The sequence below is a fragment of the Mesoplodon bidens genome (genome assembly GCF_964165515.1).
Source record: "Mesoplodon bidens genome assembly, chromosome: 7".
In the NCBI taxonomy this organism is placed as follows: domain Eukaryota; kingdom Metazoa; phylum Chordata; class Mammalia; order Artiodactyla; family Ziphiidae; genus Mesoplodon; species Mesoplodon bidens.
In genome coordinates, this window is record NC_138164.1 from 60,450,549 (window position 1) to 60,472,892 (window position 22,344).

The following is a 22,344-nucleotide window of genomic DNA, read 5'->3' on the forward strand; positions in this document are numbered from 1 at the left end:
TAAATCAAAACCACAATGAGATAGATACCACTACACGCCCATTAGGATGGCTATTATTTAAAAAATCAGAACATAAAAAGTATTGATGAGGATGTTGAGAAGTTAGAACCCTCATGCATTGCTGGTGAGAATGTAAAATGGTGCAGATGCTGTGCAAAGCAGTTTAGCATTTCTTCAAAAAGTTATCACATGATCCAGCAATTCTACTCCTAGGTTATATACTAATAAGTGAAAACAGGAACTCAGATGCTGGTACACTAATGTTCATAACAGCATTATTTAAAATAGCCCAAAGATAGAAACAACACAAGTGTCCATCAACAGATGAATGAATAAACAAAATATTGTATATACATACAATGGAATATTATTCAGCCACAAAAAGGAATCAAATCTGATACATGTTACAACATGAATGATCACTGAAAACATCATGCTGAGTGAAGGAAGTCAGACACAAAAGGACAAATATTGTATGACTCCAGTTATATGTGGTACCTATAATAGGCAAATTCATAGAGACGGATAGCAGAATAGAGGTTACCAGGGACTGGAGAAAGGGAGAAAAGGAGGGTTATTGTTTAGTTTGCATTTCTTAGAATTTTATATAAATGAAAACATAAAATATATACTTTACTCTTTTTTGTCCAACTTTTTTCATGAAGGATAATTTTCTAATATTCAGCTATGTTGTTGGTATCAACAGTTCATTCTGATTTATGGCATACTATTCCACAGTAAGCATGTACCATGATTTGTTTACATAGTCACCTTCTGATGGACATTTGGGTTATTTCAAGTTCTTGGCTAATACAAGTAAAACTGCTATGAACATTTGTGTGCAAGTCTTTGTATAGACACATGCTTTCATTTCTTGTGGGTAAATACTTAGGTGTGGAATGGCTACTACATATAAATGTATATTTAACTTTTAAAGAAACTTCCAAACTGTTTTTCCAAAATCTCATGTAGCTGTGTATGAGAATTCCAAGTTGCTCCTCATCTTCACCACCTACACATGGTATGGCCAATCTTTTAAATTTTAGCCTTTCTGATATGTATGTAGTAGTATTTCATTGTGGTTTTAATTTGCATTTCTATAATGACTAATGATATCAAGCATTTTCCATGTCTTTTCTATCAAGTTATGAGAGTTCTTCATATATTCTGAATACTTGTCCTTTATCAAGCATGCAATCTACAAATATTTTGTCTGTGACTTGTTTTTTGTTCAGTTCTTTGCAGGCTGTCTTATTAAGAAGAACCTCAGTTCCTCATTGGCTGGAGGCTGCCCTCAGCTCCTTGCTGCTGGGCCTCTCTACAGGCAGCTCAAACGTGGCAGATTGCTGCATAAAAGCAAATGAGTCAGATTGTGTGAACAAGACAAAAGCCACAGTCTTTCATAATCTAACCTTCAAAGTGATGTAACTTTTGCTGTGTCCTATTCCTTAGATGCAAGTCACCAGGTGCAGCTTATATTCAAGGGGAAAGGATAATGCAAACGTATGAGTACCAGGAGGCAGATACCATTTCAGAAACTGCATTCAGAAGATACACAGATGCCTGTCACAAATACTATCTTCAAAATTCTGTTTTCAGTACTTCAATTTTCCTGATTTTCATCTCCCTGGAATTTCTGAATGTTGCTATATATACTATTCTCCTAATCTTTATTTTTCTATTTCTTTGCTTTCTAATGAAAGAGTTCAATTGAACGTTCTCACTAATTCAATGAATAGAATCCAGTCTACTACCTTACCTGTGTTTTTTATTTCAACTATTATATTTTTCACTTAATATATTTGATTATTTTATGATTCTTGTTCCATACTGGTAGTATCTTACCTCTTTAATATTTATCATGCCATCTTTAAATTACTGGTTGTCTTTTCAAGTAGTTCTGCTTCAAATGGTATTCACTTTTTCTTTTGAGGCAGTTTTCAAGTATCTAACTGCTCTGACTTATGAGTCCAAATTCTCCTAGGGTATGGGTTATAATTCTGGGATGGTATACTGGGCAAGGGTCAAAGACTAGAATGTCAAGTTTTAAGATGGGGAAAGGACAAACCTTGGGACACAGTTCTAGGTACCACAAGACCACATGTATTGTTCCCATTCAGTATCATCTCACCAAACCAAACTTTATTTCAGGGCCTTACCTTTAAACCCAGTTTAGGAAGCAGCTCTTGCAGGAGTCAGTCTCCCTAGATCACAGTCCACTAACTGATGTTTTGAAAGGGTAAAGAGTGAGTGAAAGGCCTAAGGCAGGCAGGTTATTATTCCCCACCTAGTTTCATCAGCTCCTCACTTCTCAGGGATTTTTAATATTTTTTCTGTGCTGTGCGGCTTGCAGGATCTCAGTTCCCCAACCAGGGATTGAACTTGGGGCAACGGCAGTGAAAGCACAGAATCCTAATCACTAAGCCACCAGGAAATTCCCTCTCAGGGATTTTATACTGCCCTGACATTACGGCTGTGGATACCTGAGCCTGTAGTCTGGGCTGTGGCCTCCATTTCTATAGTACAGGGGACAGCTGTGGTTTACCCTAAGGCCTGTTTCTACTACTCAACTCCATCTTTGCAGTGAGAAAGTATGGCTGAGGTCTAACAGAACTTAATTTAAGAACAGGTAGCAGGCTGGATTTGGTGCGAGGGCAGTTTGTCACCCCTGTCCAAAGGCAAAGGTGGAATTAGGAGTGAGGATGCATAAGCAGAACTTAAACTGCTTTTCTTAACACATCCTATTATTGCCTCCACCAGTGGCCCTATCTTTCAAGTTGCAGCCACTTTCCCTCACCCTCAACAGTTGAAAAGAGTCTTGTGACTCCCCAGGGGTTTCTCAGTTTTGTTGTTGTTTTGCTATTTTTCTGGATTCCACATTCCCTTTATAGTCCTAGGGAGGAAGTAGCACATGGTAATTCATCACTTTGGCAGGAATGGGAAACCAAATCAGTAAGTGTTTTCTTTTGTGTTTATTTATACATTTTTTGGGCAGCAAAACTGTGTTTATTAAAAAAAGAAGTGCACTATGAACACACTTCACTGCTTCGGTTGAAGAACTCCAGCTAAATAGACCAATATTAAAAGCAGCATTAACTGGTTACTGCCTTAAATATACACTAAAAAGAATCAAATGCTACAGTGTAGGAACACAATCACCCCTATGTCAGAAATCACAACTTCTTCCAAATAAAGAATATGACCCATCGCCATATTGAATTGATATTTATTTCAGGACATGCCATGTCAAAATAAAACGAAAGAGTCAACCCTTGCCTTTAACAATAATATTGTATTATAAAAGCACTTTACAACTCCATCCCGTCTTTGAGTACAAGTTACTGGGGTATGTGGGCTAATGATTATCTGAAAGCATTTATCTATTCAGACCCATAATCCAAGTGCTCTCTGAATATTATAAGGTTGGACAATAAGTGGGGAGTGGAGGAGGAAGAGGAAAGAGAGGGGAAGGAATAAGGTTCTCCCAGTTAAGGGTTTTGTTGCAATGAGGGGATGAGGAAGTATGAAGATATTTTTGTTGTCTTTTCATCCTTATACTGTGTTAAGTAATGCTTACAACATAAATTCAGCAGGCTTTTCCTGAGCTGTAACTCAGAAATTTTCTTCTTGCAAACAATGTATTTACAAGTGTATTTATTAACTTACACAGCAATCTCACAATAACTAGTAAAGATTAAAATGGTGCACTCCTAGTATATTTGTTTGCAGTGTTTTAAGGGAAATACATATTGCCATTGTTATGAAGCTCTAAATAGACTGAATAAAACATCTAAAAATTGAAAGTAGTTTTAAAAAAGGCAAAGAAATAAATATCACCAAAGAAAAAAGATTAATTGTAGCTTAAATATAAAATTAAATCACTAGTTAATTAAGCAAACTATACAGATCTAATAAAAAGCAAAACCGGATTGAGAGAACCAACATAAAAAAATGCTGAAAAATAAGGCATAAATCTGCATAATATTAAGTTTTATTTTCATTCTCTCCTTTCCCTCTTCTATGTATGCTTTTTCAGATCTGCCTCTAGGGCTTATAAGAAAACTGTTTCCATTTTCAATTTGACCTCAATTGTCCTGGGCAAAGTATTTGCTATTCTCTTGAGGATTCTTTAGTTGGTAAGCTTTAGATATCATTGTTTCTACTGGTTACAGTAGTTTCGATCAAAGTGCCAAATTTAAACTCTTCCACTGGTTCTTCTTAGAGGAATTTGATTTCTACAGTGCCTTGCCTGCACAACATTTCAAAAAAAAGTAAGAAAGAAAGGAAGGAAGGAAGAAAGAAGGAAAGAAAGGAAGAAAGAAAAAAGAAAACTCGAGAAATCTATTGCCTAAAAAAGTTTAGTTTTGTTTTTTAAACAAACAGAAGAACTCGATTTTGACAAATTTAAAATCCTGGAAGAAATAGCTCTTAGAAGAATTAAATATTTAAAACCTGTTCTGAAGCGCTTTTACTTTTCTCTCCTGGAGTCTAACATGTGAAAGAATCATTTGTTTTGGTCAGAAATATATTTTATGTTCATTTACTTGTAAGTACTCAGTATGTTCATTAGGACTCATTCTGAAGACGCACCAGAACCCTTTCCTTATTCCAGCACTGCCTACCACGACAGTTGAGTTTTGACCTCAATTAAGGTCTAAGTAATTTATGTCAGTGCTTAAGAATAATTTTGGATATCTTAAGAGCAAATGGTGTTGCTAAAACTGAAGGATAATTCCAATGGGCTTGGTCTGACTACTGCTTTGCCCCCTCTTGTTTGTTTTGACGGAGGGAGGATTGGAATAGGAAATGGGGTAAAGAACAGCAAGTAAAGCAGGGAGAGATCAAGTAGGTAGGCAAGTGCTGCTGTGAACAACTGCTCCTTAACCAAGCCACATACTGTTGAGATTTCCATCATTCTGAAGTACATTCTCATAACATTAAAAAGGAAAAAAAAATGTTAAGAAAATGTATCTAATTTTTAAAGTTACCACTGGAATATGCTGGAATTGTTTGGCTTTTTGTAAAATATAAATAATGAAGACACTGACTTTTTTGTGCTTGTGAAGCTAATAGATCATCTCCAAGAGACAGGCAGCAATGCTGAATTGCAATACGTTATTACTGAAGGGAAAAGGTTCAAGCCAATATTCACACTGCAGTCAATGAAAGAGTAAGGGGGCCAAAGCAGTGAGCTTCTGGAGGAAAGTTGAAGATGCCATGGGGGATTAGCAGGAACAGCCTCCTTCGCTGACTGGTTGCTCCTGAGGCTTTTCCAGTTTTATGTCAATCACTGAAACAAAAGCTAAGGAACTATAAATGGGAAAGTACAATTCCAGTTCTGCTGAACATCGACAATTCTGCTAAGACCCCCTTCCATTCCTATTTGGCTTCAGAGACTACTCAGCCACTATTTTCTATATACCTCGCTCACCATATAAGGTGCTCATATGGAATAAACTTGCTTATATCTTCTATATGCAGCAAGGTTCAGAATAAGGTTAATTCCTACTCATGGAAATCTATCCTAAGGAAATTATTCTACAGGAGTAAGAAATCATATAAAGAAGATGTTCCTTAAAAAATTATCTATAATAAAAATCTGAAAATAGCCTATAAGAGAGTTCCACAACAGGGGGAGAATTTAATAAATAATGGGGCTTCAACTCTATAGATCACATTATGCTGCTAAAATAAAGGCTTAGAAAACAAAAAACATTCAGAAGTGGGAAGAGCTGAATACAAAGTGCTATGAATTCTATGGCTTAATAAAACGGTCTGCATATGGAAAAAGACTAGAAGGTAAATATGAGACAAACAAGGAATATATCAAAATTCTTTTAAATAACTAATATTACATGTGCTTCATTCTGTCCCATTTTTGAAAGCAGAGGCCACGATAAAGCTCCAAACTTAGTTATCTCCTGCCTATGCCAAGTAGACAGTTCATATGATAGAAAAAGCAGGGGAAGGAAATATGATATATATTGTGGGGAAAAAGCCCAGAGCCAAGGGATGTCAAAATTAAGAAGCAGGAGGGTGGGATGTTAAGAGTTTCTTGCTCATTAGACATCAAGCAAGCAAACAAACACAAACCCTCTCACCGATTAATCGTAGTGAGCAGCAGCCTGCAAAGAATGCAATTGGATAACCAGATCTCATTTGTTATAGAAAAATTTTTTGCTCCTAAACTATCAATTCTTGGCTGTAAAAGGCAATGGCATAATATTCCTAAGCCAACCAAGTGGGGCTCTAAAGACTTGTAGTAACAATAAAATTTCCTGATGAAACAGAAAGGATACTGTCTTCTCTGCTTCTGTCCTGTGTGCTTTCCATTCCAGGTAGAGCTGCTGCAACACGTCGGAAGAGCTGTGGAAAAAGAGACGTGATAATTGGGAGGGAAAATTTAGCAAAAGGTATCAAGTAAAGGGATGACCACTGGATGGTTGAGTTAAAGGATATGGCTTCTGGGTTATTCCTTAGACCTTAGCACAATGAAAGCACATTAAAATGTCTATTTATTCTAAAAATGAATATCATGTGAAAACCAGCATGTCAAATACAAAGAGGATCCTTGCTTTCCAACGGGTGAGATTAGACATGAACAAACAGCTAAGAACTAAGCAGCAAAAATACCATTTGAGTCATAAAAACAAACTACTACAGGAACTCAGAGTAAGGACAGAATGTTCATTTAGTTACACTGTATAGTGGCATTCCTATCTTTTTAATGAGTTAGGTTCTAAAGTTAGTGTACATATGGAGAAAGTCAATCTAGTCAAAATTGCCCTTGATAACTCCTTAGGAAATCACTATGTTAGAAAGCACCATACCACACTCAATCCTGGTGAGATGTTCACTTTGAGAGGCATGTGGAAACAGAAACTGACTGAAGGAACAACAGATTCATACTCTCTACTTCATGTCCAATCCTAGCTATCCACTTACTGGGAAGAATGGCAGGTAAAACTGCAGATTATTTCAATCATTTCTTTTTGTTAGGCATGCAGTGTAAAATTCCTATAAATTAAAATGCACATATGATGTTAACTACCTTATACTAAGTACCTGCTTACTTGAGGCACTGTCTGAAGTTCTCCAGGGACACAAAAATGAACAAGATGTGCTTTTTAGATTCAAGGAGCTCACAGTTTTGCAAAGGAGATAGACTCAAACCATTCCTTGTGTTACAATGCAATGAGTGCTATGAACTAAGGAAGTAGAAAATGATATGACAATACAGATGTAAGAAGGCCCTACTCAAGAGGCCGAGTAAAATCCTCAGGCAATGACATTTGAGTTGGGATTTAAAGGCAGTTTTAAAGATTTCACATGGTTGAAAAACATACCATACAAAGCACTCAGAGTTTAAGCACTCCATAAATGTTGCTGAATTAAAATGAGAAGAAACAGAAAGAAAGACAAAGATGAAAGAATGGAACTATATGTAATCTGTCTAGGGAAAGAAGTATAGAAAAGGAGCAAATTTTTATCTGTAGGCAATAAGTACGATGTGGTAGGATTAAGGAAGACCTGAATAAAAGTATAATTGTCTTGGTTCTGTAACGTTTAGTAGCATTTAGAGATGTGTCAAAGTTAGGCATTAGCCTCAATATTCAACCAAAATCAGCTATTAAGACTTAAAATTGCAGAATGCTTACTTGAACATCAGAAACTGTGCATGATCAAAGATCATGTGGTTGTGTAAATTACCATCAATCAAATCAATGTAACATTAATTGTAAAAGGTGGGTCCATTTGGATTAATATATGAATACTCATTTTCAAATACAGATCAGCACTCTAGATCTAGATACAAGAATAAATGCTGCAATAATTAATGTCTGTGAAAGCTGTTAATTTTATGAACAAAAATAACTTAAAATTTACAAAGGCAAAATGAACACAGAAATAGGTTAATATAGTGCATTAGATAACTTTAGGAAGAATATTATGCCCTTTCAAAACTAGCAAGCGTTTATAATTAATTAATGCATGCAAAGTTGGACAATAATTCTAATCTTTTTGAAGTTTTTATATAATAGTATTAGATAATGAATTAAAAGCAGAATGTCAACTTTGTCAGCTCAAAATTTTATGCATCAGGAAAAGTCTAACACCCATTAAAAATCACTTTTCATCCAGAGATAAAGAATATAGAGTATGAAGGAAAAACATATTTTATAGACAATAAGAAAGCCTGAAAAAAAATGTGTTCCCCCTCCAACATCAACTGAAAACAACCATCTCTTTAGTACTGCAAACCAGCAATGAGTATAGTGACTACTGGAATAATCTAGCAGCTGACAATGTGGCACTAAACCAAATCTTGTATCCCAGAAATTCGTTCTATAATGGTGATATTCAGTTTTGGCTGCAATGATTTTCAAGAATGGTTAGGTAGTCCAGACCGACTGGAGCACACAATATTTAAAAGGATTAGAATGAAGCTACATATATATATTGAAAGCAAGACTAAGAAAGACCTGCAAAGAATATGGACTTCATCTGGCAAAGGAAGGCACTAAAAAAAGCAGTGTGCATAAAGACTTCTTTCAATAATTCCAGTGTATTACTATGACTACAAAGACATACAAATCACATATTGAAAGCAAAAGATATTAAGGTGAGATGGCTAAAACCTAAAACGTGAAGTGTTTACATTCTGGGTAGGCCACTTCTGTGACAGGCCATCTTTCTGTTTTTCAATTTTCTCACCTGTAAAATGGGCTTAAGACAACAGTACACTTAACTGACTAGATTACTGTGAAAATTAAGGGAAATCATTATGTAAACTGCTTAGGGCTGATCTTCTACATAGAAACTCTTTCATATACAGTAGCTCTCTTCCTATCAGAATTGAGTATCACAATAACCCATGGTCCTGTGGGCTAAGGGAACAGAATGTTTTGAAATTCTGCAAGAATTCTAGGACTACAGCAAAGTACCAATAGGCACAAAATCCTGCTTTAAGAAACTATGTAAAACTGACAGGAAAAATGTGGGGGGGTTGGGAGAGATCATCTGAAAATATTAAAGCAGAAGTGAAATGTTCTTACTTAGGAAAATCCAGAAATCTTCCCCAAGATCTCATAGCTTGCTCGGACATGAAATATTCATTAAACTGCCTACCTGTTCAAGATACATAATCTTCCTGGCTTCTAAGAATATTTTATTATGGGCTAGCTTAGAAATTGAAAATTTTTTTTCGTGGGGGAGGCATAGGGAAGGTCTGTTTACCTTCTGTGAAAATGGAATGAGGTTTACAAGTTTTGAGGCTTTTTAAAAAATTTAAGTTCTAGTTAGTGAAAAGTACATAACTAATGAGGTCTTTCAGGGAGGGTATTGTTAGAGTTACACCCATCTACCTATTCTCATAATATAACATAGGAATATCCTCCCCTGCTCCCAGCTCAATCTGTCTAGCTGATAGACCCTTCAGGATCCATTCCCTGATAACTCTGAGAAAAACCTCCCTAACCCATTCCCAGATTTCTTCAATCCCATCATCTTCCAATCTAATTAAACACTTCTATATATTCCAAGAGCACCCTGCATTTCTTCTTCTTTTTTTAATATATTTATTTATTTGTTTATTTATTTATTTATGGCTGCATTGGGTCTTCGTTGCTGCGTGCGGGCTTTCTCTAGTTGCAGCGAGCAGGGGCTACTCTTCCTTGCAGTGCACGGGCTTCTCATCACGGTGGCTTCTCTTGTAGCAGAGCACAGGCTCCAGGAGCGGGGGCTTCAGTAGTTGTGGCATGTGGGCTCAGAAGTTGTGGCTCACAGGCTCTAGAGCGCAGGCTCAGTAGTTGTGGCACACGGGCTTTGCTGCTCTGTGGCATGTGGGATCTTCCTGGATCAGGGCTCGAACCAATGTCCCCTGCACTGGCAGGCAGATTCTTAACCACTGCGCCACCAGGGAAGTCCCCTGCATTTCTTCTTTCAGAGCTTTTATTACACTGATTATAATGGTCTATTTACCTCCCAGTCTTTCCCTCTAGACTTTAACCACTGGAGGACAAGGCTCATATTTCATCTTTGTTATCCTAGTACCTGACATGCAGTAGATATTCTTTAAAATGTTAGTTTTAAGAATGGCTAATGCGTGTGAAAACACATCAGAAAGCACACAGTGCAGTACAAATAGTTGATTAGTGCCTTTATCCACTGGCTTTTTTGAGTTCACTTCCATCTGAATTCTCAGATAATTCTTAATTTTTTTTTGGCCGTGCTGCACAGTATATGGGATCTTAGTTCTCCAAAAAGGGATCAAACCTCGCCCCCTACATTGGAAGCATGGAGTCTTAACCACTGGACTTAGGGTCCAGGGAATTATCTAGGGAAGTCCCTCAGATAATTCTTTAGGCATGACTATCCATAATACTATTTAGCAGATGATCACAGATTTGAGAAAGCCTGTTTTTTAAAATCAAGTAAAAGAAAAATTATCAATACTTATGCCCACTGACTCCTCCCGACCCCAGAAAAAAGAAAACAAAAGAAATCAATGTACTCAGTTTCTTGTAGAAAAAGGAATCATAAAAGGAATTTTAAATTTATATGCAGAGTGACAGTGAAGGAAAATGCTGATAAACTTCAACTAGATGGAAAAACAAATGCCACTGAATCTCTCCAATCAAATATGAAAAAGGATTTTTTAAAAACAAAGATTCAATTAACACAAGCAAATATAATGGGAGGAAATGACAATTAAGAGGGACCAGAACAGGGACTTCCCTGTTGGCGCAGTAGTTAAGAATCCGCCTGCCAGTTCAGAGCACACGGGTTCGATACCCGGTCAGGGAAGATCCCACATGCTGAAGAGCAACTAAGCCCATGCACCACAACTACTGAGTCTGCGCTCTAGAGCCCGTGAGCCAAAAAAAAACTACTGAGCACGCGTGCCACAACTACTGAAGCCCGTGCACCTAGAGCCCGTGCTCTGCAACGAGAAGCCACTGCAATGAAAAGCCCGCGCACCACAACGAAGAGTAGCCCTGCTCACCACAACTAGAGAAAGTCTGCGTGCAGCAACGAAGACCCAATGCAGCCAAAAAATAAAATAAATACATAAATTAATTTTAAAAAAAAGAGGGACCAGAACATTAACTGGTAGATCTGAGAAATATACATTTTTTTTTTTTTTTTTGGCCACACTGCGTGGCTTGTGGGATCTTAGTTCCCCGACCAGGAATCTAACCCGTGCCTCCTGCAGTGGAAGTGCAGAGTCCTAACCACTGGACGGCCAGGGAATTCCCCAGAGAACTATACACTCAAAGAAAGCAATAGGCCTCCATTATCTACAAAATTAAATATATTCAACACGGAAGAGTAAATAGGTTAACATGACCCCATAGGTCCCCCCACTCTTTTATTTTTACCTTTGAGAATAATTAGAACTAAATACTTCAGGAAAGCTTTCTTGAAAGGTTATGTGTGAAGTCCTTCCTTCAAGACCAGTTCTCAACACCTATAGTGCATCGGAATTACCTAGGAAACTTAAAACAAGCAAAACACCAGATGCTTGGGTCCCACCCCCAAAGACAGATTCAACTAGTGTGGGTGGGGCTAGGTCCTTAGTACGTTTCATTTAAAGTTCTCCAGATGAGGGGCTTCCCTGGTGGTCCAGTGGTTAAGATTCCGGGCTTCCCTGGTGGCGCAGTGGTTGAGAGTCCGCCTGCCGATGCAGGGGACACGGGTTCGTGCCCCGGTCTGGGAAGATCCCACATGCCGCGGAGCGGCTGGGCCTGTGAGCCATGGCCGCTGAGCCTGCGCGTCCGGAGCACACCGCAACGGGAGAGGCCACAACGGTGAGAGGGCTGCGTACCGCAAAAAAAAAAAAAAAAAAAAAAGATTCCACGCTTCCACTGCAGGGGGCACAGTTCTGATCCCTGGTCGGGGAACTAAGATCCCTCAAGACCCGCGGCGTGGCTAAAAACAACAACAAAACCCCCCAAAATCTCCAGATGATTATAATGTGCTGTGAGGGTGCTGTAAGGCCAATGCTGTAACAATAATCTGTAAGGAGTGTGAAGTAATCAATCAAATTAAGTAGGCAAGAAAAAAGGTAATACTGAGTGCTTAACTTTACAGATTTTCTCATCATAATCCTTGCAGTAACTTGTGAGGAAGGTATTGATATCCCCATTTTATAGAAATCTAAGGCTAAAGAGAGTATTTGCCATCCACCAAATGAATAGCAGAGCCAAGATTCTAAAATTCATATTTTTCCTACTACCTTATGTTGCCTAGTATAAATGGAAGTTCTTTCTATATGGAAAGCACTGTGGAAAGGGCTGTGTGAAGAAACAGCTAACAATCTTGGGAAGAGGAATTTGCTTTGTGAAACACTATTATTATATACAAAAATCACAGACATAAAAATTTAATCAATGTATTTGAAAAATCCGGTGCTACCTCAAAATATTTCAATTAAATTATTGGGTTGGCCAAAGGTTTGTTCGTTTTCTTCTGTAAGATGGCTCTGGTAGAGCTCAGTTGTCTTTAACTTCATTCGAAATAATTTTGTTAGACTGTATATGACAGCTGTTATATCAGCATGAATTTAAAAAAAGACTTATCAAAATTGGTGAATTTTTGTGTAGTCATTTTAATATTGAAGATGGAAGGAAAAGAGCAATATTTTTGGCATGTTATGCTTTATTATTTCAAGAAAGGTAAAAATGCAACTGAAACGCAAAAAAAGATTTGTGCAGTGTATGGAGAAGGTGCTGTGACTGATCAAACATGTCAAAACTGGTTTGCGAAGTTTCGTGATGGAGATTTCTCCCTGGATGATGCTCCATGGTCAGGTAGACCGGTTGAAGTTGATAGCAATCAAATCGAGACATTAATTGAGAACAATCAATGTTACACCATGCAGGAGAGAGCCGACACACTGAAAATATCCAATTAAAGCACTGAAAATCATCTGCACCAGCTTGGTTATGTTCATCGCTTTGATGTTTGGGTTACACATAAGTTAAGCAAAAAAAACCTTCTTGACCGTATTTCTGCATGCAATTCTCTAGTGAAATGTAATGAAAACATTCCGTTTTTAAAATAAATTGTGACAGGCGATGAAAAGTGGATACTGTACAATAACGTGGAAAGGAAGAGATCATGGGGCAAGTGAAATAAACCACCACCAACCACACCAAAGGCTGGTCTTCATCCAAAGAAGGTGACGTTGTGTACATGGTGGGATTGGGAGTCCTCTATTATGAGCTCCTTCCGGAAAACCAAATGATTAATTCCAACGAGTACTGCTCCCAATTAGACCAACTGAAAGCAGCACTCGATGAAAAGTGTCCAGAATTAGTCAACAGAAAACGCATAATCTTCCATCAGGAAAATGCAAGACCACATGTTTCTTTAATGACCAGACAAAAACTCTTACAGCTTGGCTGGGAAGTTCGGATTCATCCGCCGTATTTACCAGACATTGCACCTTCAGATTTCTATTTATTTTGGTCTTTCCAGAATTCTCTTAATGGAAAAAAAATCCCTGGAAGACTGTAAAAGGCACCGGGAACAGTTCTTTGCTCAAAAAGATAAAAAGTTTTGGGAAAACAGAATAATGAAGTTGCCTGAAAAATGGCAGAAGGTAGTGGAACAAAACGGTGAATACTTTGTTCAATAAAGTTCTTGGTGAAAATGAAAAATGTGTCTTTTATTTTTACTTAACAACCAAAGGCACTTTTGGCCAACCCAATAAAAGAATCAATGTCACTAACTTATACTAAACTTAGGACATCCCAAAATAGGCCAAGAAAATGCTTTACAAAAGCCAAGTTCTATCCTTACATAAATATATGTAAGACAGGAAGGAAAAAACTCTAGGGGTTTAAGTTGTTTTAAATAATCATTAAAGGAAAATCCATATTTTAAATGCCAATGATATGCTAAAAGAGGCTTCTGCTATATTAGAAATGACAGAGGACTAACTATGGGGCCAGTACAGTTGGTAATGTTTTTTTTTTAAATCCTCTCACTTGGATTAACAGAATATCCACTTCCTATAGGCATTCTGGGGCATCCTTCTCAGGATGCTTACCAGAATATTTTCTTTTCCTGGAAAAATGGTATCAATTCCACTCTAACCTCCAGGTGTATGGTATTTTACTTGTAATTTCTAGGGAGAAATGGCATATTTAAGTTGCAGTGACAGCTACAGGAATTAGCTCTGGGGATGATGACAAGCTGAATATTGGCTCTCCACAGAAACTTTCAAGCTGAATATTTTGGGCTATGATTTTAGGTATTTAATTTAAAGGGGTAAAATGAAGATTTCAAAGTAAAATAATTGTTGCTACCAGTTCTTACCTTTATTATAAGATTAACTAAGTACTTTATAAGCAAGAGGATATTCCATTCTTCAAAGAGTAAGCTAAGTTAATCAGTTCCATCAACATACAGAAAATTTTCCTTTATGAAAGTAATCTTTGTACTGTAAGGGCAGGGAGTGTTTTATACACCACAATTCTCATATGATGAGTGCTCAGTATTTGTTAACTTTGATTTTTTCTTTTTTTTTTTTTGCGGTACTCGGGCCCCTCACTGCTGTGGCCTCTCCCGCCGCGGAGCACAGGCTCCGGACGCGCAGGCTCAGCGGCCGTGGCTCACGGGCCTAGCTGCTCCGCGGCATGCGGGATCCTCCCGGACCAGGGCACGAACCCGTGTCCCCTGCATCAGCAGGCGGACTCCCTACCACCGTGCCACCAGGGAAGCCCCTAACTTTGATTTTTTGCTAGATCTCTACTTTAATTTTGGTAGCCTAGCATTTCTTAAATGAAAGGTTATTTTATTACTGGTTTTTTCTTTTTTTTTTTCCAATCAGCTCTTAATGGATCTTTTTGCTTTCCACACGTACCACCCTTACCCTTTTACAGTCTATTTTTCACAGAGCAGCCAGTGATTTCTTTTAAATCCTAAATCAGAACATGTCAAATCTCTGATTAAAACCTTCCAACAGCTTCCTATCTTACTCAGAATAAAAGCCTAGAGCCTAAATCGTTGCTACAGCCTACATGGACTTAGACCTCTGTCCCCTAGAACGATCCCTCTGTAAGCTTATTTCCTAACACTTGCCCCCCTCCCTCACTCCACTCTAACTGAACCAGCCGTACTATTCCTTAAACATGCCAAGTACCTTTGAACTTGTTGTTGCACTTGATGCTTGGAATGTTCTTCCCTAGATACATAAACAACTTACTTCCTCAATTCCTTTAGATCTCTGTTCAAATATCACCTTATCAGAAAGGCTTTTCCTGATTACCTTTTACAAAACATCAATATCTTAACCCTTTCACCAGTACTCTTTATTTCCCTGACCTTACTTTTACTTTTCTCCACAGCAGTTATAACCTCATGAAGTATTATATTTTCATTTATGGCCTAATTTTCCATACTAGAATGTAAACTTCATAATGGTATGGACTTAGGATATTTTGCTCACTATTGTATATCCACTGCCTATAACGTAACAGAACTAGGCAGGTAGGAGGTGATCAACAAACATCTGATGAGTGAATTGACTTAATAAGAGCATGGTCAGGGACTTCCCTGGTGGTCCAGTGGGAAAGAATCTGTCTTACAATGCAGGGGATGTGGGTTCGATCCCAGGTCAGGAAACTAAGATCCCATATACCACGGGGCAACTAAAGCCTGCGTGCCACAAATACTGAGCGTGCATGCCTCAACTAGAGCCTGCGTGCCTTAAACTACAGAGCCCATGCACCCTGGAGCCTGTGCGCCACAACTGGGAAGAGAAAACCCGCATGCCACAACTAGACAGAGGCCTGCGTGCCACAACGAAAAATCCTGCGTGCCTCAACGAAGATCCCGCGTGCTGCAACTAAGACCCGATGCAGCCAAAAATAAATGAGTAAATAAGTAAGTAATAAATCTTTAAAAAATAAAATTAAAAAAGAGCGTGGTCAATATAATAATTTCTCATTCAACCAGTTCATGCTCACCATGTATATGGCTTCCTGACATTTAGTGATATTAAAGTCCTACTGTGTTAGGGATATAAAGCACCAAAGGATAAATTAGGGGTATAGATAAACATTACATATTGTATGTAAAGTGCCTGGTAGGAAGACAGCAAAGAAATATCTTAAAGTTAATATTTATGATGTAATATTTATACATTGCATAGTAGGTAGTCTTGTATTATATGTTAATTTCTCTTCTTCCTTGGAGTATCATCTTATCTATACAAATCAAATATACACCTCAAGGGTTTAGCTCTTTTTTTGTGGCTTTTTAAAAAAATAAATAATCTTTATTATTATTATTTTTAAATATTTATTTATTTGGTTGCATGGGGTCTTAGTTGCGGCAGGCAGGCTCCTTAGTTGTGGCTGGTCAGCTCCTTATTTGTGGCTTGCAGGTTCCTTATTTGTGGCATGCGAGCTCCTTAGTCGAGGCATGTGAACTCTTGGTTGCGGCACACATGTGGGATCTAGTTCCCTGACCAGGGATCGAACCCAGGCCTCCCGCACTGGGAGCAGAGAGTCTTATCCACTGCGCCACCAGGGAAGTCCCTTTTGCGGCATTTTTAAACAAAGCCTTCCTTGATCATCCTAACTGTATATGATCTTCTTCATTTCTGCAACAAATATACCTCCTTGTGCCAGCATTCATTTTACATCTCAGTAATTACTGTGGATCTTACTATCTTGTAGCATTTGCTATGCATTTATCATGTACTACCTACCTTTCACTGCATAGCTTTCATGAGAATGTAATTCTTCTCTTCAACTATAAGTTTTTTTTGAAGTCAAGAACCATATTTTACATAACTTTATGCTCTCCAAAGAACCTACAGTGGTCCTACATATTGTAGGCACTTGATACAGGTGGAATAAGGTATGTGATAAAGTATAAGAGTAAGACCTGCTATGAGCCAAGAACTGTGGTTGACATGGGATTCAGTGGTGTAGGAAAGACACCATTCCTACCAATGCTTAAAATAAATGTTTTCTCAGCAGGTATAAAATAATTTTCATTCACGCGCGTGCACATACACACACGACTCCACTGTGAATGGTATACAAGTTTTCACTGACTTGTTAGTGCTGATGCCCATCAGCTACCATTAATTTCTCACAAAGTCCTCCCTTCTCTTTCAAACGAAACTTTTTCTTCTGATAAGCACGGATGAGTCTAGAAGTTACAGATCAAGGAGTGTTTCAGTTCCTATTCCATTTTCCAGTACTGTAAAATTAGAGAATATAATAAGGAGGGTGACACCCACACACTAAATACTTCATTAAAAGAATGTACTAATTCTCAGATGAAAAATGAGGTGGAGCCTTAAATAATCACCTTATCATTACAATTTCCTTCAGCAATTTAAACACCAGACAACTTTCATAAAGAAAGCAATATTATTGCTTTTTTAAAAACAAATTTAGAAAAATAAAGGGTAAATTTTTCTTAGGCTGTCTTTTTATGAAATATTGAAAGGATAAAAATCACTATTTAAATATCCTATATACTACAAGTGATCATGTTAGATTATTATTATATATTCTAGTTCTAACCCTGATAGTTTTTATTTAAAAACTACAAAATATTCTTTAAGACAGAAACAAGATGTTAGGGTTAAATGCTTAAACCAGACTAAAGGGCAAAAGGTTTTAAGCAAAGAACATCTTTAAATAAGAAGAAAAAGTAGCCATATTGGGTAGGAATAAATTTGTTTTATTTTAAGCCAAAGTTCTCAGGCATTAAGGTCCAATTACTTGAACCATGGTTAGACATTAAATGATGCATTAGTGAAATCTCTCCTAGAATTGTTTAAGAAGGAAAAAGAGCAATAGAGAAAGCCCATTTTAAGCTTTTATTATACATATTATAATCTAGTACATGAGTGAGTGGGGAGGAGGAATCCAATTAGCAGAAAATTAAAAAGACATTTCTGTACATGTAAAGTACAACTAGATGGTACCTTCGGTACTGATATACATGTCTTATATACAGAAAGACTTCTGTGTACCTCTTGGTGAACAGGCATGATTTTGTCAAATAAAATAAGTACAATGCACAATCATCAAAAGTAACTGCAATTTGCAAACACATGGCTGAACAAACATACACAATGCTTACTTAACAGCTCGTAAGACTGTGACTCTCAATGTTTTCCAAGAGTGTGACTGGACTGTAAATTTTACCTGGTAAATTTTTGAATACCAGCACCATTTCTGAATTATGACTGACCTACAATAAAAACTCAGAAGGAATTTGAGATTATTTCTTCATAGTCACTTCTGTTGATATGTGTTACTCACTGACCAAATAATTTAATTCAAAAACCTACTTACATTAACCTTAGATAAGCAATAACATACAGAATTCAGGAATTCTGTATGGAATTGTGGAACAAACTGGTCTTCTATATTAAATAAAACTAAGTATGTACATACTAAATAGTCTCAGTTATTTCATTTATCAGATATTTTAATTTTTACCCCATAATTTCAATACAGACTCCAGTTTTGGTAACAGCAGAGTAGCTTATATAGGACTAACTCTCTTGCAGATAGCATTTACTAACTGTGGACAACAACTATTTGAAGGCTCTCAAGAGCAACAAAAAGCAGATACAAACTAGGAGGAATTCACACTAGAAGGGAACCCACACTCACTGGGTGAGAGTCACCTTTATACAGGTTTTCCCAAGAGCCAATCCTCGTTTGAACAATATGGGGTGGTCAGAACTCAAGCAGAAAACTAGAGTTTTACAGGTTTGAGGTGTCAACTGACTACCAGAGTGGCTGTATTAAGGAAGAAAATAACAAAAAGGAGGGAGCCAAGAGTAGGAGCCCTAATATCTACACATACAATTCCTGCAAATCATCAGTTAACTCTTTAACGGTACATATGTACGAGAGATTCCAAGGAGCTCATCTGAAAGCAGAAGATGAGTTTAGAGTTTAGAGTTTCAATCCCACCAAGATAGAAAAGCTTGATAAACATCTCAGGCTTTCTATAGATCCACCCAAACAATGCATAACTTCAAGACTCCACAAGTTCATGGTGATCAGCCAGCAATATAACAACCTGCTATAATACAACCCAGAATTTAGCAGAGAGAAATAACAGAAACCAGAGTTTCTACGCACACACAATGCCAACCATACAACCAAAAATTACTAGATACACATAAAAAAACAAAACAAAACAAAAAACACAGAAAAATCTAACCTAGAGGCAAGAGAAAAAGTAAATAGCCAATAGAAATAGACTCTGAATTGACCCAGATGTTGGAATTAGCAGACAAGAATTTCAAAGCAATTACTATAAATATGTTCAAGAACTCGAAGGTAACAATGACCATAATGATTGAACAGATGGGGAATTCCAACAGAGAAATGGAAGTTTTAAGAAATAAATGAAAAAAATGTAGGACTGAATTACAATATCTGAAATAATAAATTTACTGGATGGACTTAACAGTTTAAATATGGCAGAAAAAGGATCAGTGAACTTGAAGACACATCAATAATAATACCTAATCTGAAAAAAAAAAAGAGGGAAAAAATATCAAAATCAATGAGCAAAAGCCTCAGTGACCAGGGGGCGTGGGTAATATCAAGCCATCTAACAGATGTGCCACTGGTATTCCAGGAGAGAAAAGAAGAAAATGGGGCAGAAAAAATACTTTAAAACAACACATTACAGGGACTTCCCTGGTGGCGCAGTAGTTAAGAATCTGACTGTCAATGCAGGGGACATGGGTTTGAGCCCTGGTCCAGGAAGATCGCACATGCCACGGAGCAACTAAGCCCGTGCGCCACAACTACCGAGCCTGCGCTTTACAGCCCGCGACCCACAACTACTGAGCCTGTGTGCCACAGCTACTGAAGCCTGTGAGCCTAGAGCCTGTGCTCTGCAACAAGAGAAGCCACCGTGATGAGACGTCCACGCACCACAACAAAGATTAGCCCCCACTTGCCACAACTAGAGAAAGCCCATGAGCAACGAAGACCCAACGCAGCCAAAAATAAATAAATAAATTTATTTTAAAAAACCACAAAAAAACAAAAAACCACAACACATTACAAACAGAGAATGATATAAATTAGAGTTCCCTTCTCATTAAAATCAATGGAAGCCAGAAGACAATCGAAAGGCATCTTTAAAGTATTGGAAGAAAAAAATCTGTCAACCCCAAATTCAAAAACTAGCAAAATGTTCTTCAAGATTATTCTTCAAATGGCCTTATGGAGTATGTGAAAGCAGAGAGACTGTATCACCAGGATACCCCTATAAGAAACAGTAAAGAAAGTTATTCTGGCTAAAGAAAAATACCAGGTGAAACTCAGATCTATAATTAGGAATGAAGAGCACTGGAAATGATAAATATATGGATAAATAGAAAATATTATCTTTTTTCTTCTCTTAGTTACTGTTTAAGGGAAAAATTTAAATGTTTATTATGGAGGTTTATAATATATGTAAATATAAAATGTGACAATAACACGAAGGACAGTGTGCATAATTTCACATGAAATGGTATAATATTAACGCTAGTTTAACCCTTAAGCATCCACTAAAAAGGTTATGAAAAAATTTAGCTAAAGATCAAAAGAGGAATTAAAACACAATATAAAAATATTTGATTAAAACAAAAATGAAAGAGGGACAAGCAGAAAACAAAGAACAAATGGTAGATATAAGTCCTACTACATTAAATCTAAATAAACCAAACACTCCAATTAAAAGGCAGAGATTTTCAGACTGGAGAAAAAAAAAGGGAGGTCCAACCGTATGCCATCTACAAGAGACCCACTTTACAAAGAAAAAGATATACCAAATGAACAATAAGCAATTAGAGAGCTGGTGCAGCCATATTAAGATCAGATAAAGAAAAGGAATATTATTAGAGATAAAGAGCAGTATTTCTTAACATTAAAAAAGTCAACACATTAGGAGGACAGTTAACAATGCTAATATATATGCACCCCAAAACAGAACTTCAAAACACATGAAGTAAAAGCTGACAGAACTAGGGAATTCCCTGGCGACCAGTGGTTAGGACTCCGTGCTCTCACTGCCAAGGCCCTGGGTTCAATCCCTGGCCTGGGAACTAAAATCCCGCATGGCGAAGGAAAAAAAGAAGAAAGCTGACTGAACTATATACAAAACACATGATACAAATATTGCTGTTGTAGATTTTAATAGCCCCTTCTCACTACCCTCCAAAATTACTAAGGCTATCTAAGATTTGAACAAGCCTATTAACTGTGCTATCTAAGATTTGACCTCATTTATATTATTTATGGAATGCTGTATCTGACAACTGCAGAAAGACATTCTTTTCCAGTGTACATGGAACATTCACCAAGACAGGCCACATGTTAGGCCATAAAACAAGTCTCAATAAATTACAAATGACTAAAATGTTACAGAGTATATTCTCTGATCACAACAGAATTAAATTAGAAGCCATAACAATAAAATATCTAGAAATGTCCCAAATATTTGGAAATTAAACAACATATTTCTATATCTTCATTAGTGTGGTCATTATATTTATATATACTTTTAACAAAATTCATCTAATTGTAAACTCAAGATGTGTGCATTTCACTATACATAAATGTTTACCTCAATAAACTAATGGAAAAAAAAGTTCAATAAAAGTATAGCTGAATTAAAAGAAACTCAATGTATCTATACCTAAGTTGCAGTCAAAATACTGAATGAAGGACAATTCCCCATGTAACCTAGATTCTCTAAGCTTGTTCAGTCCAGCTTAGAAAATTCTTAAGACAGACTCAAGCTCATTAAATAAATACAGTATATTATTCTTTCATTCAATGAACGTTTACTGAGTTCAGTCTAATGGGAGGCAGAATTGACAAAAAACTTCAATATTAAAAGTAAAAAAGGGTGCTACTACAACAGATAGGAAAAGCACTTAATCTAAATTTGATTATGTTTAAACTGAGTTTTTAATTACAAATAGCAGATGGAAGAAATAGTGTTTTAGAAAGAAGGACATTCACATACAATGGAAATGTGAGAACACAGTAAACTTGGGGCACTTTAAGAAGTATTGTATGGGTATGTAGTGGCCAAAGAACAGGACAGTGATGTATGGAGGGGCCAGATCAAAGATTCTGAACAGCAGGGTGTAGCATACTAAGGAGTTTGCTTAAAATTCAGGATAAAACTCACAGATGTAACCTAAGCAGATCTGAGGCAGGAGATAGATGGGCTCCAGGCTAGGCATTTATAACTGGCCTCCTGTTTACGTTTCTTAGGGCAAGAAAAAGATGGGCTTCAGGCTGGACACACTTACAATTAGCCTCCTATGTGCATTTCCTG

General features: G+C 37.2%; 1 protein-coding gene across 2 annotated transcripts in view; it reads right to left on the bottom strand.

The window, feature by feature from the left end:
• Positions 1–3,210: 3,210 nt before the first annotated feature.
• RAB6A (RAB6A, member RAS oncogene family) overlaps positions 3,211–22,344 on the bottom strand; it is a 78,236-nt gene continuing 59,102 nt past the window's right edge. For both annotated transcript variants that reach the window (XM_081240867.1, XM_081240868.1), the window contains exons 7-8: positions 6,300–6,366; positions 3,211–5,290 (exon numbers count right to left, since the gene is read on the bottom strand). In XM_081240867.1, the coding sequence (XP_081096993.1) occupies positions 5,226–5,290; positions 6,300–6,366 (132 nt within the window). In that variant the 3' untranslated portion in view covers positions 3,211–5,225. The remainder of the gene's footprint in view (positions 5,291–6,299; positions 6,367–22,344) is intronic.